The 21978-nt window shown below is 49.4% G+C and overlaps 8 protein-coding genes across 8 annotated transcripts; 4 read left to right on the top strand and 4 right to left on the bottom strand.

Annotated features, from left to right (window-relative positions):
- Window positions 1–383: 383 nt before the first annotated feature.
- FIBRA_02159 (uncharacterized protein) lies at window positions 384–2976 on the bottom strand (the record flags this gene model as incomplete). Its single annotated transcript, XM_012324025.1, has 5 exons — window positions 384–689; window positions 749–1559; window positions 1613–2715; window positions 2777–2905; window positions 2959–2976. The coding sequence occupies 5 exons, from the start codon at window positions 2974–2976 to the stop codon at window positions 384–386; spliced, it is 2367 nt and encodes a 788-aa protein (XP_012179415.1).
- Window positions 2977–3814: 838 nt separating this feature from the next.
- FIBRA_02160 (uncharacterized protein) lies at window positions 3815–5275 on the bottom strand (the record flags this gene model as incomplete). Its single annotated transcript, XM_012324026.1, has 3 exons — window positions 3815–4162; window positions 4524–4605; window positions 4656–5275. The coding sequence occupies 3 exons, from the start codon at window positions 5273–5275 to the stop codon at window positions 3815–3817; spliced, it is 1050 nt and encodes a 349-aa protein (XP_012179416.1).
- A 623-nt stretch (window positions 5276–5898) lies between these two features.
- FIBRA_02161 (uncharacterized protein) lies at window positions 5899–7326 on the top strand (the record flags this gene model as incomplete). Its single annotated transcript, XM_012324027.1, has 4 exons — window positions 5899–6275; window positions 6363–6579; window positions 6630–7187; window positions 7243–7326. The coding sequence occupies 4 exons, from the start codon at window positions 5899–5901 to the stop codon at window positions 7324–7326; spliced, it is 1236 nt and encodes a 411-aa protein (XP_012179417.1).
- A 607-nt stretch (window positions 7327–7933) lies between these two features.
- Window positions 7934–10087, top strand: FIBRA_02162 (uncharacterized protein; the record flags this gene model as incomplete). Its single annotated transcript, XM_012324028.1, has 4 exons — window positions 7934–9178; window positions 9232–9473; window positions 9526–9549; window positions 9601–10087. 4 exons carry the CDS (start codon window positions 7934–7936, stop codon window positions 10085–10087), a joined length of 1998 nt encoding a protein of 665 aa, XP_012179418.1.
- A 1431-nt stretch (window positions 10088–11518) lies between these two features.
- Window positions 11519–13038, top strand: FIBRA_02163 (uncharacterized protein; the record flags this gene model as incomplete). The annotated part of the gene is made up of 8 exons (XM_012324029.1): window positions 11519–11531; window positions 11592–11677; window positions 12191–12265; window positions 12327–12366; window positions 12425–12590; window positions 12648–12666; window positions 12717–12768; window positions 12827–13038. The coding sequence occupies 8 exons, from the start codon at window positions 11519–11521 to the stop codon at window positions 13036–13038; spliced, it is 663 nt and encodes a 220-aa protein (XP_012179419.1).
- A 796-nt stretch (window positions 13039–13834) lies between these two features.
- Window positions 13835–14544, bottom strand: FIBRA_02164 (uncharacterized protein; the record flags this gene model as incomplete). The annotated part of the gene is made up of 3 exons (XM_012324030.1): window positions 13835–14214; window positions 14276–14431; window positions 14493–14544. 3 exons carry the CDS (start codon window positions 14542–14544, stop codon window positions 13835–13837), a joined length of 588 nt encoding a protein of 195 aa, XP_012179420.1.
- Window positions 14545–16256: 1712 nt separating this feature from the next.
- On the bottom strand, window positions 16257–17181 carry FIBRA_02165 (uncharacterized protein; the record flags this gene model as incomplete). The annotated part of the gene is made up of 3 exons (XM_012324031.1): window positions 16257–16842; window positions 16915–17068; window positions 17130–17181. The coding sequence occupies 3 exons, from the start codon at window positions 17179–17181 to the stop codon at window positions 16257–16259; spliced, it is 792 nt and encodes a 263-aa protein (XP_012179421.1).
- Window positions 17182–19363: 2182 nt separating this feature from the next.
- On the top strand, window positions 19364–21572 carry FIBRA_02166 (uncharacterized protein; the record flags this gene model as incomplete). The annotated part of the gene is made up of 13 exons (XM_012324032.1): window positions 19364–19556; window positions 19603–19735; window positions 19789–19971; window positions 20042–20190; window positions 20240–20355; window positions 20409–20529; window positions 20582–20595; window positions 20650–20816; window positions 20874–20896; window positions 20959–21040; window positions 21105–21233; window positions 21286–21429; window positions 21482–21572. 13 exons carry the CDS (start codon window positions 19364–19366, stop codon window positions 21570–21572), a joined length of 1545 nt encoding a protein of 514 aa, XP_012179422.1.
- Window positions 21573–21978: the final 406 nt, after the last annotated feature.

The following is a 21978-nucleotide window of genomic DNA, read 5'->3' on the forward strand; positions in this document are numbered from 1 at the left end:
GATGTACATGAAACAGGTTTCACTGGGTTGTATCAGTGATGAAGATGAAGTGTGATAGAGATGAAATGCGATGTAAGTAAAACATGATAGAGGTGAAATGTGATAGATATGAAACACTTGATGTAGGTGAGACATATCAAGTGATGGGATCAGTCATACAGTTACAGGGTCAACGACGAATAGTTAGGAAAGAAAAGAAAACCCCCCTCACACTGTAACAAATATAGTGAACAATGACAGCATGAGCAAAACTGGAAAAAGCATGACTATGCACAGCATGGGTATAAATATGATAGGTCTTATATCTACTTAATGGATACAATTCTCACTTGCTGCCCTTTTGACTCCAGTGTTTCCACCAACTCCCAAATCAAAATGGCCCTTCACAATGATTGTACATTCACTTCAAACCCAAGTTTGATGTTATCAAGCTGTGCATGAAAGCTTTGTTCTAAACCTTCCTGTATCCCCATTATCCCCTTCTGCAGGTCAGCCTCTATGGATGGCATAATGGCTTCCTTCAGTATCTCAACAACTTCCACTGTTGATGGTCCTTTTGGTTGGTGTGGTAGAGAATATAGGGTATGAGAATTGTTGTCAAGCTCTTCAACTATCATCCTGAGCCTTTTAATACTGTTTTTCATTTCTATGGCTGATTGTGCCTGAGCGTGGTTAGCAGTGTGTTCAACCTGGTCAAGTTCCAATTAGTGTTGAACAGGTAAATGATCCATGATTATGAACAGCATACCATTGGCATGTGTATCTTGTGCTTGTAGAGTTGGTTCTGATCTTGGATATGGAGGGTGTGGTTGCTGAGTTCATGGAGTGCTTGCAGATAGCGCTGTTGATCTTCAAGCTCACCACGCACTGATACCAGCTCATGAGACATATCTCCATGCTCGAACGATGCATATAAGTTCGAGAGATCTGCCACAAGTTGGGCTTCGGGAGGCAGCACTTCACCTTCCTCAAATTCAATTGCCTGGGTATTTTCGCGCTGCAGCTCATTTGCTCTCATGTTCGCGACATCCTCAATGACTGACAGCGTGGACAATCGCAGCTTTTCGAGGTAACTCTCGTTGGCTTTGGACGCAGCTTCGAGTGCTTGTAGGCGCGCGGAGAGCTCGCTGTCTAGGCTCGGACTGTGGCGATTTTGCTCGGGGGGTACTGCGCGCACGTCACAGCTCGTGCCGGGGCATGTCTGAGCCATATTAGTCAGTTCCTGGAATTGAATCGCATGTGGCCAGATGCTTTCCAACCATCCTTTGGCTTGGGTCACGTACACCGCCAATTCTTCAGCGGCAGCCTGTCGTTCTTCATTAGTATCTTTGGGTCCCATTCGAACGGTATGTTCTACTAAATTCTCGATAGCGTGCGCTAGCTGCTTGTTTACTTGAAGGTACGTCCTGTGTTGATCATGTCGGATCGATTCGAGCCGATCTCTCCCTTTGTCGCCTACACTGCTGAACTGCTGGGATTTTTGCAACTGCTTGATTTTGTCTCGCTGAGTCTCCGCATCCATAACATCCTGTTGGTAAAGCACTGCATGTCCAATGTTTCTGGATGGTGATTAATGCATGAGAATAGCGTACTAAGTAATATGTATGCATACCTAGGGTAGTTTTTCCTGGCACGCTGCTCGCTAGGGATACTCGGGGCTGATGAGCGTTCGGTGTGCTCAGTAGTCGTAGATGGAGAAGGCGACGCTGCTCGCGGGACACTGCCTCCAAAGTTGACGAAAGAGTATGCCCACTTGCTCGGCGCGCTTGAATGATCGAGAAGCGACGCAAACGGCGAAACCTGAGGACCATTGGAGTCTACTACATTACGACTCTTGCTGTCGTCGAATCTGGCAGATTTTTGTATGGAGGCTGAACTGACGTCTGATTGCTCCGGCTTGCCCTGATTGATTGCTACCCATCCGCTATCCGACCGTGGTGCGGTAAATGAACTGCGAGAACCGGAACTCGTCGTCTGATCCGTCGAGTGCCACCCTTCGCCGTTCTTCGTTGTTGACGGGTCCTTGTCAATGTCGCATGTCTGCCGATTTTGGCTAGCCGACGAGCCCCAACCCGCATTTCCCGCTTGTGAACCGGGCGTGCTCCATGAACTCCAACTTGCATGTCCTGGCTGTGAATTGATGGTTCCCGACGAGCCCCAGCCTGCGCTTTCCGACTGCTTTGGCGGTGATATAGACGCACCCCACCCCGAGTCCTTCGCTTTCGGCTCTTCCATCCTCTTCACGTCACTCCATGCGCTCCTCGCATTTGTCCATGCGTTAGCGGAATCTCCCCAGCCACCTGTTTGTCCCCAGTCGCCAGATGAGCTCCCCCAACTTTGATCAGGTGGGACCCAGCCTGGCGCACTCGCCTCTCCAGACGAGGCAGGCTTCGATTGGACTCTCGCATCTGTGGGGACGCGGGGGCTGCCCCACCCTGCAGCAACGATATTCCCACCCACTCCATCTCCGCCCGAAGCAGGATCCCCCCTGCCCGTCGTCCCACCCCATGCACTCGACGAACCCCACCCCGAGTCCCTGCCGCTCGGAGTGTTCGTTGGTATTGAGGATGATGGGGCGAAATTTGCGGACGAGGAGGACTCAGGGTTACCCCACGACGAAGAGTTACCGCCCCATGTACTGCCAGAAGCGACGGTGTTGAACCCTCGATCTCCACCTGGCAGACCTCCCCTCCCTCTGCCCCTCCCTCGCCCCGCCTGAGATTAGAATCGCAGTAGGCTTTGCAAAAGTACATAGTGCAGAAGAACTCAGACATACCTGATATTTTCTTGTGGGTGGTCTAGCAGTGGCCCATTCCGGGTCGCCTGGGTGGATGTAAGTGCAGCCATTTACTTCAAGTTTGCGCTTGCAACCAGGCCCGTGGGGCTGGCCGTTATCGTCATAAAACTGTTGTTCGATATTGTCATTTGCAAGCATCAACGATCTCTTTGAGTACTCACCATACACCGCATGGGCATCGTGCACCTCGGAAAAGGAGATGAGAACGACTCCCTATTATTCGATACCGAAGATCAGTTCTTATAATGAGAGCAGCGCTGTAGTAGTGTTGTGCGGCACGCCGGGAAACCCATACTATCACAGAAAAACCCACCTCCAGGGTGTTTTGGACCGTAGCTTGGGTATTAACTCTCACGACTTTCCGCAAACGAACTATCTTCGCCCACCACAGTACGTGTATTGATATCAGTAGCCAGAGTCGCGCACAGGTAAGAGAAAATATAATTGATCTGACAGTAGGTAATGCTGAAGAATTGACCGGTGGGTTTAGCGGCGGAGCAGGTAGACGGAGTACAGGATAACGATTGATCTGCGATCTCGACCTTGAGTTCAGAAAGCGTTCATGTAATATTCGCACTGAAACAGGCCGACTCTCGTTCCGGCAAATCCGCGGCAGTATCCCGGCGATGTTGGTATAAACAGCCAGTGACAATGTTAACCGTCGTGACAACTCCCATGCACGTAGCCATCGTCTTTGTTAATCTACACTATCCCATCCACAATGATATATAGCACAAGCACAAGGGGGAAACCGTAAGAAGCCGTGCTGAGTGGACCTCTATCCATCAGGTAATCGTATCGCGTCAGTAATGTAACGAAGACATAAGGTATCGCGCGGGAAGGGTGAGTAGACGACGGAGAACACCCAATGCAGGTAATACAGCCGGTCAGTGCAAATAACAAAAAAGATGGATCGAAAGAAAAAACTAGAAATGAAAGCAATAAAAGAGATAGGTTCCAAAAGGGTCAAGACGTCACATCACGCACACGTTCATCATACATAGCAGACTCTCGCTATCACCAGCCATTAAGCCAACTCGCGGGCGGCGGCGACCTTTGTCGCGTGTTCCGCTTGACTTTGACCACTACGGCCTCCTCCTCTTCCTCTTCAGGTTCCGGGATGACGGGCTCCTCAGTGATCACTTCTACGGCGGTCGTACGCGGAATGTGAGTGGTGAAGGATGAGGGCGAGACCAGCTCGGGTGTTGGTGCTAAGACGATGCGTGTGTTGGCGGGTGGAGGTGCAGACGAGACCTGTGTCGGGACTGTGTGATGCTGCGTGCGTGTGACCGTCCTTGTTTCGGTCGCTATCTCGAGGGCTGTTTCAGTGAGAAGTGGAGGGGGAAGAGCGTTATAAAGGGGAGCCTATGAAAGAACACAGTCAGATATTGTTAAGAGCCACAAAAGGGAGTGCAGACTGATCATCCGTCTGCGTCCATGCAATACGAAGGATCACGTGTTATTCACGATCTCCAGTACGATCGATCGGAGATCGGCCAAAACTACAGCCAACGGACGCAGGCGAATGGCCAGTATGCAAATGGACAAGGGGGACAAAGCTTGAAACACCGTGGTCCCCCAAGCCCGGCGACGAAGGAGGAGGGGGGACGTGACAAAGACAACGAACTTGTACATAAAAGCAAGACAAGAAGATAAATTGTCGGCAGAGGAATCCCCCTTCGTCTCAGAGCTCGGAGCGGCGCTGAATAGGCGGAGGCGGGGGTACCTTGGGTCTCCTCATGGGGCTTGCTGGTCGTGGATCGTAAACGACCTCTTCCTCAACCATGGATTCGTCGTTGTTTAAAGCGCTGGAATAGTGTTAGTTGAGTGTAATATTAATGGATGGACGAAAACATACACAAGCTGTTCCATAATCCAGCTTTCACGCCTAGACGCGTCATGCTCGCGACGATTGACTGCCTCTTCGCGTCGGCTGATTTCACGTTCACGTTCAGCAATTTTGAGCTCGCGATCCAAGATATCTTCAGCGCGAACACGCGCCTGATCCCACCATCCAGGTGGTGTGAGCGACTCTTCCTTTACAACTTCCTTGATGACAGTCTGAATAGGAGGAGCAGGCTCCGTGACTTTTTCGACAACGGTAGGACAAGGGGGGCAAACGACCGGAGGTTGGTTGGCGATTACACCACCAGGTGCACCGGCTAGTATTTCGGCTTCACGGCGAGCAACTTCAGCTTCGCGCATGGCGACGTTACTCTCGCGCGCAATCAGCGCCTGAGTACGTTTTGGTGTCAGGTACCCCAGCAGGCCTTGGTTAGCGGGATCACTAGAAGTAGCTCCGTCTCTGTTGGCCTGCGACGAAGGAAGTGAAAGCATAATGGCAAGTACGGCCAGTACGAGGGACAAGACGAGGAGGAGTGTGGTAGACGATATGGTGCGGTGATGATGGTGCCGGGAGGAACTGCTGCGTTCTCGCTCCCGCTCCCGCTCTCGATGGGAGGACGAAGGTTGGGCCATCCTGACGCTAACGGAGTTCGAGGGCGACAAGGATGTTGAGGTAGCGGCTCTAAGAGTGGACGTAATGGTGAAAAACGGGAAGATGGGTGAGGATTACGCGTAGTCGGTATTTGAGATGGGATGTGTGTCGTATCGAAATTTATAGACGGAACAAAAGGCAAGAAGTAGAAGAAGAGAGATGAGGTGCTGGTCGGATACGGTTGGTTTTTCAACATTGTTCCCAAATGCGGAAATATGGTAAACAAATAGACCATAATAAACCCCACACGTGTATCCGGAGTTTCAAATAAATTGTGCGACACGTTGCCGAGATTCTTATGACACAAAAGTACTAAGTTGCAACTTTACTGGGACGTCATCCGCTAATTTCATCGCTGGTGTAGATGCTATATCATGTAGGATGTTGGTACGAGACTATAGCCATGCTGCCTCGAAGACCAGATATCCTTGACAAAAGGGGTAATGCTATATAATACCCAATACTCACTGCTATTACATAGAACATTGTTTTTCCCACAGCTAGTGCGGAGAATGAAACTAGTACACAGAGCTCAGACGCGTCCGATCAAGAGCTCGAAAGAGACCTGCAGCTTTTATTTTCAAGCTAAAGCCTAACGACAAGCATGGAGCTTCGCCGCTTAGCTCAATCTAACAATGCAACATCATCAACCTCGTCGCCCCGGCGAGGTACTTCATCTACTTCTCCTGGGTCGCTACTGTCAACGCCCAACCGTGGAGGGCATGTGCCTACGACGCCGCGCACCCGTCTGATTTACCCGCATTCTCCCGTAACTTCACCCTCTATATCGGCGTCCACCCCTTTTGATTGGGATGCTGCACGGTCGCGGAGACCGCCGCCGTATGCCACCCCAGTTTCAAAGAGGGTACGCGGACTGCGTCAAAGTGACATTGGTACCCCCACGCCAGGATCTGCAGGATCTGACCCGCCTGCGACTAAGAAGAAAGAGAGAGTCGTCAGGAAGAGGGGGTTGGTGGACCGGTATGTTCCTTCTTCGATGCTTGCCTGGCGGCGATTTCTGCATTTCAATATAGTTAACTGGTTCTTGTAAAATTTGACACAACTCAGGATTACATCACTGCCCTCAGCGATTGCCTTTGAATTATCGCTTTTCCCGCATAATGTGCCACTCCCTGCACCTACCACTACGGCATGGTTGTTTGGCGGCTCCGCACACGTTTTGCACTTTCTCCTGCGCCTCTCTCGCGGTAGCAAAGTACCTGAATCCGATCTTGGTTGGGAAGACATGTATCATGAAGGCGAAGGCGAGTCATGGTTTAACTGGGTAAGTGTTTGTATTCCCTACGTGTTGAGTCTTTGTTTAGTTTTATCCAGACCTTCTTGGCGTATACGATCCTCCTGGGTGCCGCAATTCTGAATGCTCTGTATCTATTCACTCGTACCCGCCTCTATCAGCTTACGCTTGCAACGGATCCTGTCTCGTCCCCACATGCTGATTTCATTCTCCGTCCGCGTACAGTCCAGATTTCATCGGAGGATGAACAGTCGTCCCTTCGTCCTAACCGAATCGGACCCCTACTTCTTTCCCTAGTATCCCATCTGTGGCGCGCGTTTCTGGTTTCCCTACGATTCCTGCTTAACCTCAGCCCACCCAAGACAAGAGAGAAGGTTATTCGAGCTAATCGTAATGTGGAGCGTATTCAGCAGCTTGAAGTCTGGACCCCTGGACCCCTCGAGAGTGCGCTATTCGTTATATACTCTCCTGTACATGCTGTACTGTGGATGGCGGTGACCAGTGCGAATTGGGTACTGATTTGTTGCATTATGGCTGGTGTCAGTGTGCAATTACGGGCCCTGACCCGCGCGTATGAAGCACTGTTGAAGGATCGGAGTATTATCGCTGCGGAGGTGATGCACGAATATGATGAGAAAGTACGTGCATACTCCCTTCCCTAGGGGAGAGATTGTTCATTTTTGTTGCGCATAGTTTGTCTATCCTCGTGTGAACCCTATTCGCAAAGATGCAGCTGTAATGACTCACCAAGCAGAACTCGTGTGGGACGGACACTAGAAGTATGAGCATCCGTTATGTCTTAGATTTACATGGACATCGCATTTGCCCACTATTCAACATTGCATGTTATTGTTCGTATGCTTTTGATCATACACTTGTTGCAATATTTATGAATATGAACGCCACCTCAAAGTGGATCCATTAGCGTGCGTAATACGTAGTGACACTAATACATAGCTAGTTCTGCGTGTCGTTGTCTCGGTCACTACAGTACTCGACGGATTGCCCATGCATCATGCCACCGCGTCGGTGGCGGGCACGTGTTACGCGTCTTGCCACTTCCTATAATCTAGCATACAACCTAACCCTAATGTATGCTGTCGTGCGCTTCCTCTGAGCTACTTGAGGCGACAGAAAGGCAACATAGGCTCAGCGGTGTGTGCTCTTCGACTTCTATCGCGCACGTTTAGCTACGTGGAACGAACCTAAGTGTGCAGGAAAGCACATAGTCAGCTTAAACCGTGCGTTGTTATTGTTCTTAGCCGTAAACTGGTTCACCTGCAACTCGCTGGACAGCTTGGTCGTGTCTCATTGTGCGATACAAGCCTCTGCATAGAAAATTCGGTTTTTACACACGCCTTTCCCCACTTGCTGTTTCGGCAGGATGGACCGTGACGACCACGGACCTGTTTTGGATTTGTCGGATGTCGTACACGACGAACCCCTGGGCGCAGCCGACGAAAATCAACTCTCGGAAAGAAATGCTGGAAACTTGTCTCGTTCCTCTACCCATTTCTCAGTCGATCCCCTATCACTGGACGCCGAAATTGAGGCTATGCACAGTCATACTTCCGACTCCCACATTCATTCGCCTCTTGCAATTGTCGCAAGTGGAGTTCCATCATTTTCGGTCGAGCAACTGGAACGCGAAATTTCCAGTTTGTTAGGCCAGAATACATCCCCCGCTTCCGCTAATTTGTTAAGTGTTGCTGTGCAGAGACAAACCGAGGCAGAGCAGCACATATTGGACGTATCTTCCAACCACTCGGGAGATAATACTGGTACTCATGGACTCGATGGTGTGGACATGTTCGGATACCACAGTGGACTTGCGGCGGTATTGCAAGCTGCTGCTCGTGCGCAAGCTGAACGCAATGAACGGGTTGCTGAGGAAATAGCAGCCAGTCATCCGGAGTTTGTTCGACGACGGGAAGAGGAAGAGCACGAGAGGGCTAGGACACGTAGCGCTCCTGCATTCCATTCGCTCACCGCAGGTGAGGTCTCACTTCCGAGCATACATGGAGGCTCAGGAAGTGGAAACGCAAGCGGAACTGATGGTTCAGAGTACCTGTACGACGATGAAGGAGAAAGCGAGCGAGAAGAAGAACCAGGTAACGCGAGCGCGAGGGACTCTTCCCCACCAATGCCATCTGATGCTGCACCCAGTGGTTCCTCTCCCGTTTCAGCAGAGTTTACCGATATCAGTGATATTCTGAACCATTTCACGCATTTCAATCGTGACGATGACGGGATATCACAAAGGCATGACGTGGAGTTTGTGCCATCAGTCACGGACAGCACACCAACTATCAGACGTTATGGTCATTTGCCTTCCCCCGTATCTTCAGAGCTAAGCCGCCCCCAGCAACCCTTCGAAAGCGATACCCTCACGCCGGAACTTGAACAACCTACCGCATCAACTTCATCGGGGTCAGGCATTGCTAGTGAAGTGGAAATGAAGAAGAAAAGAAAGAACAAGGGGCGCGATAAGGTTGCACATCCTCATATGTGTGAGCCGTGTTCCAAGACATTCACGCGTCGTAGCGACCTTCTACGCCACAACCGCATCCATACAGGCGAGCGTCCATATGTCTGCCCAGAAGCTGCTTGCGGCAAGACTTTCATTCAGGTAGTCTCATCTTTGAAACCTAAGACTCAGAGCTAACTGTCAACCTCGTCTAGCGATCGGCCCTTCACGTTCATCTACGCGTTCACACGGGGGAGAAACCGCACCTTTGCGAATATCCTGCGTGTGGCAGGACATTTGGAGACTCTAGTAGCCTTGCGCGACATCGCAGAACGCACACAGGCAGACGACCGTACAAATGCGAGGATCCCATGTGTGACAAAACCTTTACTCGACGCACAACGCTAACAGCACACATGAGGACGCATGATCCTTCGTGGGAGCCAGACCCAAACATGTACGTGTCACTTTTCAAAAGCAGGCCGTTCGAGTGTCTCTGTATATGACAGCTTCATGCGTGCATATCGAGATGCGTTCGTGCGGCTAGGCCATGTTCCAGTACGATGCTTACATATCGAGAGCAGAAAATATAATTTCAAAGCCAAGAGGCTGAAGCTCGACAGCGGCGATGATGATGGTGATCTGGAAGAATCAGTGCGGACACTATCCGCCTTGTTGACGCAGGGCGAATCTGCTACGCAAGGCGTCTCTTATTCGCGTGTGGATACACAGAGCCCTGAGTCCCGCACTACATCCAACATCAGCGAAGAGCTTGCAGTTGCGTTGGCACAAGGGCGCACGCTCGTTTACGAAGACATTGAAAATGAGGATGATGAGGATGAAGATGAAACATCCGACGCGGATCTTGGGAGGACGAAAGCCATTGGGCTGAATCCCAGTCGAATTTCAAACGAGGACGGGAGGTTTCCTGGCGTTCATCAGGAGGCGGAAGTTGATATGGATTTTCTTGATGGACTCGGGGAGGAAGGTTCGGATTTAATAGCTATACCGCTCCGGAGACGAAAGGGACAGGGCTTAGCGACTGTTTCGACCGGTAAACGCAAACGATGATAAAGCCGTACTGCTTCATTGGAGTGCTTAGACGTAAGTCTGCATGATTACGTTCGAGTCAGGATGTTTGCTATCGCCCCTCATCCATCCCTTCGGATATCTCCCGAGATGTCTAGCTTGGCTGAAGGAACATCCCCCTGCTATCGCTGGTGGGCAATATCATTCTTGGAAACGAGAGACTACACTGTATGTTGCTGCTAATCAAGTCCATCGCATCTTTACAGCCGTGGACTTTGCGCGATTAAGCCACACAGTGAGGTCGGGCAATCTCACACCATAACGTGTCGTGCGCCAAGCCATTGTCCGTAGACGATTCGCAACCTTCGGTTTGTGTTGATTTACTAAGAGGTGGCAAAGACGTTCAACTTCTACTCTAAATTTCAGTATCGGTGCAGACTGATGACCTTGACTGGCTCCGTCCTACTCCCTTCATGCGCATGATCATGCAAACAATTCACTTCTGATGCTTTTCTACGATGATATGGCCGATGCTATATCGGCAGCGCTTGCAAACTTGGTCTCCAACAATCACTATGCACCGCCTTCTGTATATGGCCCTTTGTAGCTGTGTTCACGTCACCAACAGGATAGGGGGAATCTGCGCAGCTGGAGGATAAGCGAGCACACGGCTAACCTGCGCATAATGCTGCGGGCTTCAGTGCAACAAACAACAATCAAAGGGGATGGTTTCGAGGCCCATTGCTGAGTAAGCACTCGGACTAGACAGCAATTCTCGCTTCTGTCAAGTCGACGCACATGTGTAGGGGTTCGTCTGCGCTGATCGATAAAGAGCGGGCCCTTGAAGCGACTGGACGGCTGTTTTTACTCAGATGAACCACAAAGCGCCGCGCAGCGGCATTCGGTCTCATAGAGGGCAGGGGCATTTAAGTCACGAACGCATGGCGCTTGTGCCTCGGCAGTGCTGAATGTGCTGCGTGCTGTCGATTGGCAGTACTATGGCGAGGCATGTTTCGCATCTGATTCTGCTCATTAATATTGCGGTAAGGACAGATATCCACATCCCAAAAATTCCAAACATTCTAAGCTCGATTTTGCAGTTGTTTGCAAACCCTTCTAGAGCTTACACACTGGGTATTTGGGTATCACAGCTTCGTCGGAAACGATACTTCGCAAATATATCGGCCCACGAATGTCGGTCAGTATTGCGTAAATCTGATAGATGGAGTTTATGTGACTGGACTGATAGAACAAGACTGCGTGTAGCCGTCCCTACCTTAGCCTCTGCGGTTGCTTGCACCGGGGCCAATGCCAGGCCCGCATTCGTCAACCTGTCACTTGGGACACAGGTTTTGATGCCTTCGCCTGCTGCGCTCCTTTGACCCGTATATAATCCTCAAACTCCAAGACAAAAAAAGCAGCTCATATTCCATATTCTTCTTTCTCATCTAATTCTAGTTTTCACATTGCGCTATGCCTTCGGAAGGTTTGGCGCCATTTGGCTCGAAATCGAAGACATGTTATTGATCTGGACTTGCATTCGCAGCTGACGTCAAGAACGAGAACAGCAAATACGATATCGTTTCGCCGTACGGATACACTCCCGACGCCTGGCTGGGCGTCCTCTTCATTGTTTGTTTTGGTTTATCCACATGTACGCGCATTATGTCTTGGGATGACCTAGAGGGACCAACATTTCTACCAGTCATTCACTTTATACAACTGATTCGATATCGGCTCTGGGTCTTGCTGCCCACAATATGTGCCTGTGGCATTCTCGAGATCATCGGCTGGGCCGGGAGACTCTGGTCCAGCTATAATGTGCTTCTTAACACTCCATATCTTATTCAGTGAGCATGCCGGGATTGTTTACCGCGAACCTCAATTTACGAAGTGACATTAGGATTATCTGTACGATCATCGCTCCTACACCTCTCGTCGCAGCCAGTTTCGTTGTGATGGGGCAGTGTGTTCGCCGGCTTGGCCAGCAGTATAGCCGGTTGAGTGCTCGATGGTGTACGTACAAGCTGGCGATGTTAATATGTGTTTTCTATGCCAACTCAAATTTGTAGACTCTATAATCTTTTGCAGCTGCGTAAGACTTGTGAAACCTCTCAGCGTCGAAGCTGCTGATGCACGATATAGGATGTGATCTCGTTAGTCGTGCAAGCACTTGGCGGTGCCGAAGCCACTTCTTCCGTTGCCCAGAATGCTAAAACTGTCAGTCTCCAGCTTACTTGAGCATGTTCGTGTTTACTGATCTTTCACGCCATCGCAATAGGGGAGCAACATCATGTTAGCCGGCATTATTTTTCAAACAAGTAGGTAGCGAATCTATACTCCCGACCGAACAAGAGCACTCATCAGTCGCCCTTATAGTTGCTATCACAATCTACGTGCTCTTCGCCTCAGAGTTCATGTTTCGGTATATCTACGACCGTCCCATCCGTGGTCGTGTATCCAGTCCGACACCATATGGGCTGGACAAGAACATGAAGACGATGCTTTTTGCTCTTGCATTCAGTAGTTTGTGCATTTATCTTCGGTGCGCTGCTCCTGGTCATGTTTATCACGACAACTGAGCTCATCTTAACTTTACTAGGTCATGGTACCGCATGATCGTACGTACATTGTCTCTGGGGTTTGGGCGGCACATTCTGACGTTGCACAGGAGCTTGCTGACGGCTGGAACGGATATATCATCCATACTCAACGTTATTTTGGTATGTTCTTATTTCGTTCTTACACTTGCACATACCCTGCTTACATCTCACTGGAAAGTCATCATGGATGCCTTGATGGTTACACTCGCAATGTTTATCATGAACATATGTCATCCTGGACGTCTCCTCGGTCCCGCGAAGGAGTGGAAGAATATCGTCCCCTCGAATCCTTTGGACAAAATGGAAGCGAGCCGAGTTTCCGCTGAAAGCTGGTCCCAAGTTGCTGATGACAAGGGAATGTTGACCAATACTAGCGCTCCGACCAGCTGAGAGGATGCTCAGTTCACCTACGCGTTTCTTGGTTACCATCGGACTTTCTATATTTATTGTAGAGAAAGTACTGGCAAGTTAGTGGAAGGCCTGGCTGCCATGGACATGATTTTACTAAACACTCCTTGTGGCACTGTCGCCCCTTTTTGACCCAATGGACAGAAGTGATTTTCGTAAGATTCTCCTGCATCAAGGTCCTAAAGCTATCATCGACTCAGCAATAGAAATTTCAATCAAGATCGTCAACGGTCTAAATCATGCCACATTGTCATAATGACCAGCACGTAATCATTTCGTTGAAAGAGAAGAAGATCTTTGGTATTTCTATGCCAGCGGTGCCACGGTGTCTCGGATTGGAAACGTGTCGCATTTTATATGGTGCTATATAAATTAGTAGTGACAAACGGATGATATGAACGATCTGAACTTCACACTTCCTTCTATTAACTCTCAAAGCCTTTTGTTGACACTAAATGGCGATATACGGAAGACTCATAACGGCTACTACATATGATCAAGCGGACAATGGCATTCAAACTTGTTAGGTCATCATGATACGCCTAGCAACTAGATTCGACCAAGTTGTCTCGGATTCGACCTACTACTTGCGGTTAATATATCAATCAAGAAGGCAACTTTGATAGTATATTACGGACTACTGAAAAGGATAGTATATTAAAGCACAGTGATCACACAATAGCTACCACAGAACACACCAATGCAACAAAGTAGTCCTTGCAGCGTGAACCCAGATGAAACAGCTGTCTGACTAGGAGGTTTTTACACATGCACACCTTCACAAAACCATGAGAATGGCAACCACAGAACCCAACAACAGATAGGAAGGAGTGAACATGGCTTTCACTCCATCGCTGGTCTTATTCTGGGTCGTGTTGGTTGTAGTAGAACCAGAAGCCGAAACGGTGATGGACCTGGTGGACGTGACACCGGTGGAAGTAGTTGACACGCTAGCGGAGGTAGTAGCTTGGACCGGGTAGGTCGATAACGTCTCGGTAACAACGGTAGTAGTAGTAAAGGACGTCGCTCCCCTCAGCTCCGCAACGTCGGTACAGACAGCAACTCCATCGCTAATGCCGCAGTTCTGGAAAAAGGCGCGGCTACTGGTGGGGTCAATGTATGTCAACCCAAAAGTAGAGGCGCCGTTAACGATAGTAGCTGCAGCAGCAATCAACGAGTCAACGCGACTACCAGCAGACGAGCACAGATAAACACAGACCAGGTCCATCGACACCACCGTCTTGCAACGTTACGCCGCTCGCATCCGGAGAAATAACATATGTTGTGGCACCATTGGCTCCGACGCCCAGGGTCTTGACGTCGAATCCTGAAATGGTGTAATCCGAGTCGGAACCGGGGCTGCTAGCAGCAACATCTAACATGTATCGCGGCACATTAGTTGAAAAAGCAGAGAGAGAACCAAATAAAGAACTGACAACATGCAAGGAGGGCAGTAGCAAAGAGTATTTTTGGCGTGATTGCATGCATTGCGAACGAATAGCTTCAACGAATGAGAAGATTGGTACGACAAGGCGCAAGCAAAGTTGCACGGGAGCACAACGCCGCTCAAGACCTCTTTATAAATTCCGACTTGTACACGCCTGGGCTGTCGCAGACCTGCCCGGCTCATCAGCGAAATGTCAACTGCCAAGATCGGAACTAGTATTATATATGTTTCGAGATGGACACCAGGCAGAGAATAATGCCCAAGGGTCGAAACCAACTATACTAGTGCTGACAATACTGGAATAACAAGCACTGAATAACTCACAAACACAAGAAAGTGCAAGAACTAGCTATGGACAACCCCAACTACCACGTTTGCCAAGGTTGGACATGTCGCGCGGTTCCGATATCAGTTGAAAGACGCCTACAATGACTCGAGATCCTTAGCGCCATGTTGCAGTGTCTTATGGCTCAGCATGATACCCACACAGTCAACTGGCAGCGACTAATGCGCTGTTCGTTGCCAGCGCCGTGACGACAGTAACTGGAGGTCGTCACCTTCCATATATCCAGACTCCGCGGGTGCCCTGATACTTCTTCATGCATAAACCTTGCTCGCTCTCCATATCGTAGGCCGGGAAGCACTGGGATAGTGCACGAGCAACCATCGGAGAAGAGTGGAAGCAGAGACATGCATAATCGCACGCACAGTTGAATACGGGTTCGAACTTACTTGACTGTAGACAGGCGGCACATGCCAGTGAGGAGCAACACACGTAGTTCTTTCGGTAAGCAGGGCAGAATGCGGGCGTTGCGTGGCGGACCGAACCTGTACCTACAGTACTTGCAAGTTCCAACGATCGCCGATCATTAGGGAAGTTCAAAGTTGACGCAGCTGGGCTCGCACAAAGTTCTGCGCCGCAGATGCGCTTTTGGGCGCTAGAGAAAATGCGAGTTTCTGGAGCTGTGAGTTGAAAATGCGGTCACATTGACTTTCCTATGTGACATCGACTCCCTTATCTCTGTGGGAAATACCCAAAGGTGGAGCGCCAAACATACTATCATTGCACCAGTAATGCAATCGCAACAGTAGTGCAATTACTGAACTTACGGCTGCTCCTCCTCCTCTAAAAATCCCAATAAATCATGTATGATACAAAATACAAGTATGATCACCACTGTGTAGGTTTCGTATGAATGAAAAATGCGAGAGCGACTCGAATGCCTCGCAAGTGTGTTTTGAGGACTACATCTCAATCAAAAGTGGCCTCGGGCATGTGATCACCATGTCCGATTCACACAATAACGCACCATGGCCATGTGAAGAACATGCACACACTTGTTCTAATTTCTCCGGAATAATCTGCAAAGCGAACCCCTCCTGAATCCTGTGTCGAACGATAGCGACTCAAATCTGTGACATTCAGCCACAATCGGCATCGTGAATCTTGACTCAGCTGATGGTAGTAGTGGCGTACTTCGCATAGCTTCGCAATGCGCGGCATTCTGACGGTTGACGTCACGTGCCTCGGAGAAAAGTTGCACTACTGTTGCGATTTCATTTTGCTCTCGGTATTGCTTAACCCTTGACATACTGAGCCTACGAAATTCGTGTGTGTACTTACGAACATTCTTCATCGACTGGTGAAAACTCCGGAACATTCTGGTAAGATTTGCACTATAGGGAGCCCAGATACTGAAAAAGTTGCATTACTGGTGCAATGATAGTAGTGCTCGTTCGTTATCATGATTACTCAGAAAAGGAAAAATAGCAATTGTATATCTGAGCGTGACATTAGATAAGCAGAAGACATGGGCATCTTTTCTTGCGGTTTTGCATTTGGGCTCGCATTTTCTTCAGCGCCTAAAGACGCATCTGCGAGTCCAGCTGCATCAACTTTGAACTTCCCTATTGGTCGAGCTTCACCGTTAGGAGTTGTATAAGAACGCCTCATAGGATGGCGAGTAACAGCTGCTTTATTCCAAAGGGCTCGATCGTCGTTCCAACACGTGGTAGGTATTAACGAGCAGAGTGTGCTTTTCACGCCATCGCTGGTCTTGTTCTGGGCCGTGGTGGTTGTAGAAGCAGAAGACGAGGCAGTACTGTCCGTGGTGATCCTAGTGAGCGCACTGGTAGACGCAGCCATGGCGGTGGGAGCGCCACCTTCGACCGGGTAGGTCGACATCGACAACGTGTCAGTGGCAACGATGGTAAAAGTGGAAGTTGACGATCCCCCCATCACCATAAGGTTGGTACAGACAGCAATGCTACCCGTGATGCCGCAGTTTTCGATAAATTCAATGCTCTCGGCAGAGTTCATGTATGTCAAGTAGATGCCCCTTCAACCATAGTAACTGTAGCAGATTTCAGTGAGTCAAGTTGAATACCGGAAGACGAGCACACGTCAACACAGACCAGGTCCATCGAAGCTGACAATACCTGCCATTGACGATATTCGAGAAATGATATATGTTGTAACACCATCGGCTCCGACGCCTAGCGTCTGGACATCGTATCCCGGAACGGTGAAATACTCGGAATTTGAAACGCTGTTAGCAGCACCATCTAACATGTAATTGCAGCGAATGAGTTGAGATATCGGAAAGGGAACAAACAAGAAACTCACAACGCGCAAGGAGGGCAGACACAAAGAACGTTCTTGAGGCGATCGAACGCATTCTGAACGGACAGCTTTGACGAGTGAGTGGATAGGTGCGACGAGATGCAAGCAGAGTTGCACGGGACATGTGACCACCGAAGATCTAGTATTATATGCATTTTGACTTGTGCGTGCCCGGGCGGCCAGAGACCTGCTCGGCAGCATCAGCAAAATAGCGATAAGCTATCAGGACCAGAACTGGGACAGTAGTACATGTTCCGAGTGAATAAATGATAGATACCGGGCGCATGGTGTCCAAGGGTCGAAATTACCTACGCTAGTGTCAACAGTACTGAAAGAACAAGCACCGAATGACTCACAAATACCAGAGTCAAGTACCCGATACGGTACTTGCCCAGGCTGGACATGTCGTGCGGTTCCGAAGTATAGCTGAAAGATGCCTGCAGCCCTGACTCGAGGTCAAGATACCCTTGGTGGCACCACCCCACTGATGTCCCTGGCGTTCAACACGATACTTTGCCGCGCTGGCACCTACTATGCACTATAGCTATTACACGTAAAGCTTGCACGAAGCGGAATCACCCCAGTACACACTCTGTTGAGAATGATGATAGTCGGCAGCGAAGAGCGTGAATGGACGGATTATTATTCTACTACAGAACGTCTAGAATATATACGGAAGGGTTTACTTCAAGTTCGTCTGTCAATACTCGGCCGCTGCGGCATATCCGTCGGTGGCTGATGTTTAGCCACAGGTCACACGCTCTCGGCTTGTCCTCTCCCGTCCGGGACTGTCTCGCACCACACTCATGTCTCAATTTCATAAGAAATTTTTTGTAGAGTATGCACGATGACGAGCACGATGGCTACCATGTTCTAAAGGGCTCGAGTATCGTCCCAGCATGTGGTAGGCACTAACATGCAGACCAAACACAACACGCACGCTTACTATAATACTACGGGGGACGATGAAGAGACCCCGCATTACATACCGAACTCGAATTATTCAGTCGAGATTGCTTTGAGGAGCTAGACGCGGAAAAACTGATAGCCATGATCCTGCACGTCAGTGTAGGACTCACCTTTGACACCATTGTTTGTGATATCTACTGAGGACGATTTTTTGCAGATTCCAGAAGCTGGGCCAGGATGGTGGGCGAGCTCGATATTCGTAAGGCTCGTAATACATCTGATCGCGAACTGGCGTTCGTGTCCGAGGCGGTGAGGTATAGTGCTCTGCGACGCAAAGGCATAACGCATACAACTCTAATGAGTGCTGCAGCTGCAGCCATCTCCTGCCGTTTGTCTCTGGTATTCGCCCGTGAACCGAGAAGGCGAATATCTCATCAAGCAGTCGCTGGCCAGTGTGGATACCCAATCGTCCTAGTCTTGCCCATGTGGCTGCATTGCACGTCGACAACTTACAGCATCCGTGTTATCCCCATTTCATGTGGATCGCATGCGCGTATGGTACGATGGATCTGACATGATCTAATACCTTTAGATCACTCGATAATCGAAGACGCTCAGATGTCTTATGACACAAACCGAAGGTGTCAAATGTATGTAGGACACACCGTGTACATCCGTGCTGGATTCGTTTTCTAGTAAATGGATTTGCAGCGCCGCCGACACCACTAACGCTGGGACAAGTTTAGATCGGTAAAGGCATAGTACGATCAGAAGACAGGGTCGTGCTTTCACGCTCTCGCACTTCTCGTCTCATGCCGGTGATGACAATACCGCCTAACACCTTACACGATGGTAGAATGAAATCATGGTGCCCTGGGATAATGATTTCCCAGAACGTTATGCAGCTCTGAATTCGTTTGGAGACTCCAAGTAGATGTTCTCCAAACTGGCAGCATCAACTTATCATCGAGTACAATGAGGCGCCAATTTGTTGTGTATGAGCTCTATACCTGCCCCGAAGCCCCATCATATGACGTGCTTTTCTGATAACACTTTTTAGATGCTCATTTGTCAGTCATTTTCTCTCCGGACAGGAGGTAAAGATTCCGAGCGAGCGTGGTCTGCTGGTCCATATTCATTCGATTAATTCAAAATCGATACGTCGGAGGTACCCCGACTGCTTCTCTCAACAATTTCCCATGCGATGCATACCGTTGACGTATGCAAGCCATTTTTCCGGGACATCTTGGCAGCTATCTCCGTCTTAAAAAAGATGCTCCGGACACTATGTGCGTTTCGTTAGCCCACTGTACTCTCAGTCCTCCGAAATGGCTGCGAGTGATATTGTAGCCGCAGCCATCTTGCTATTTGGCCTCATCTATGTGTATGGTAAATGGAATGCTCCTGGGTCCAAACTGCGCCTTCCTCCAGGTCCGGCCCCACTCCCACTAGTCGGAAACATTCATCAAGTACCATTTGAGCATCAACAAAACGCATTCACTGCCTGGGGTAAAAAATATGGTACGTATGGTTGCATTTGAACGGTGTATATTCACATTTGCCTCAGGCCCTGTTGTTTATGCCAAATTCTTGAGCACTCAGGTGATCATCCTGAATTCCGTGCAGGCAGCGGAAGACCTGTTGGAGAGGAAGGGTGCTATTTACTCGGACAGGCCACCTTCCATCGTGATCAGCGACATGTATGTTTCATCACTCTATCGACTAGTTGTACTGGATTTGATGCTTTATACAGGATCGGGTATAAGCCAATCATGGTATTCCTTCCATACGCGGAGGAGTGGCGTCTACAGCGTAAATGGTTTCAAACCATATTCAAGTCGCTCGACAAATACCGCCCCGTCCAGCAGCGAGAATCATTGAAGTTAGTAAAGGACATAATCGAATCTCCCAACGCGTTCATTCAGCACATCAAGAGGTTTGTCTGCAGACCCCGCTTTTATGAAATTTGTTGTTGACGGCAATCTGGTACCGGTTTGTATCATCAGATATCCTTCTGCATTGATGATGGAGATCGCATATGGACGCCCCGTCTCACATGCAGATGATGAATTTGTCGATCTCTCAAACAGAACTTTGAAAGAGGTGGTGGAACTCGGTAGCCTTGCGTCTACTGTGATCGACTTCATTCCGCCGTGTGAGCGGGTCCGTTGTGTAGCATGTCAAGATGCTCATGTTTCCCCTAGTGCAGTATATACCGACGTGGATGCCGGGTTCTGGCTTCAAGCGAAGAGCTATCAAGGCCTACGAACTGACGCAAGCGATGATAAACATTCCCTACAGACAGGTCAAGGAAGAGATGGTCAATCTTGTCGATCATGCGGTGACAGATTGATGCTCAAATGAACTGTGCAGGAATCGGGATCTGCAAAGCCATCATTTTTGAAGACTCTACTAGAGGAGCATTCGAAAAATAGATCCCCTACTCCTGAAGACGAAGCTCAAATGAGAGGCGCATCGAGCGTCATGTATGCCGGTAAGCTATCCGTCTCCGTGCAATAAACGAGTCTTATATCTTACTCGCTCAGCTGGCTCTGATACTGTAGGTCAAGGCTCAAGTGGCCACTCAATCGACTTGCTCAACTTTTTTTTTCAGACAAACTCTGTTCTCCAGTCGTTTGTTTTAGCTATGGTTCTCCATCCCCAAGTATTCCAGAAAGCACAGGAGGAGGTCGACCGCGTGATTGGCTATGGACGTCTTCCCGACTTGAATGACGAAAACTCGTTGCCTTATCTTGAATGTGTTATCAAAGAGGTCTATCGGTGTGGCCTTCAGGAACTTCGCCTGTTCGATCCTATACTGATCAGGATTTCTTGTAGCTGGGCTGCTACCGCACCTCTAGGTCAGATCTCAGCGACAGCTCACAAATGAAAATGTTATTGATGCACATACTACCAAAATCAGGTATCCCGCATCGTGTCATGGAAGATGATGAGTACAACGGCTACCACATCCCGAAGGGGTGTATGATCGTTGCGAATATCTCGTTCGTATCAACATCGCTACTAAAGTCGTGGTGCAGATGCAATATTAACAGCCGTGTTGATTAGAGCGATGACAAGAGATCCGAACATGTACTTTGACCCAGAAACATTCTTACCCGAACGATTTGAGAATATGGACGCGGAGGAGGCCGAGCTCAAGGACTCGCGCAGGATGATATTCGGATTCGGTCGACGGTATGTTCACCGCTATTGTAAGACCACTCACGTAGCTTATTTTTTCGAGCAGGATTTGCCCAGGTCGCCATCTCGCCGACAGTAGTGTCTGGATCGCAGCAGCTCGGATGTTAGCAGTTCTTGATATTCGGAAGGCGCGCGACCTCAATGGCATGGAAATTACTCCTGAGCCCATATTTGTCTCCGGAGCAGTCAGGTATGACGCTACTCATTCCAGTTTGCCCGGGAATACTGATGAGGGGGCGCAGTCACCCTAAGCCGTTCATCTGTGATATTCGACCGCGTTCTGACAAAGTAGTCGATATGGTCGAACATATGTATGCCAGTGTCGTTGCTTAATATGTCCATCAATATCAAGACCTTGATTTGTTTTTTTCGAAAATCATCTGTAGTATTAGGGTACACTTAGGGTGTAATGCGCTGGCCATGGCCAGTATCATTGGAGATCATGATATGACACCTCGAATTTATGGCCTTCACTGGTAGTGACTGAAAATTGTGGGCCAGTGATGCAATCTATGTAGGAGTGTGGTGCTTGCAGTGGTGCCGTTATGCATCGGCGGCCTCCCTTGCCTTCCGTCCTCCGAGTCCCCCCACTTCCGTGAGAGTGACTGTGCGTCATGCTCACCTGCGACGCGGAACGTTTCTCTCGGATCGAAAACCTTCGCCATATTATCCGCCATGCCGAGTGAGGCATTATAAAGGTGTCTTGATTTCACCGGTGGGACCGCGACCACCCCCCCCC

The sequence above is a fragment of the Fibroporia radiculosa genome (assembly GCF_000313525.1).
Source record: "Fibroporia radiculosa TFFH 294 genomic supercontigs, scaffold1090, whole genome shotgun sequence".
NCBI lineage: Eukaryota > Fungi > Basidiomycota > Agaricomycetes > Polyporales > Fibroporiaceae > Fibroporia > Fibroporia radiculosa.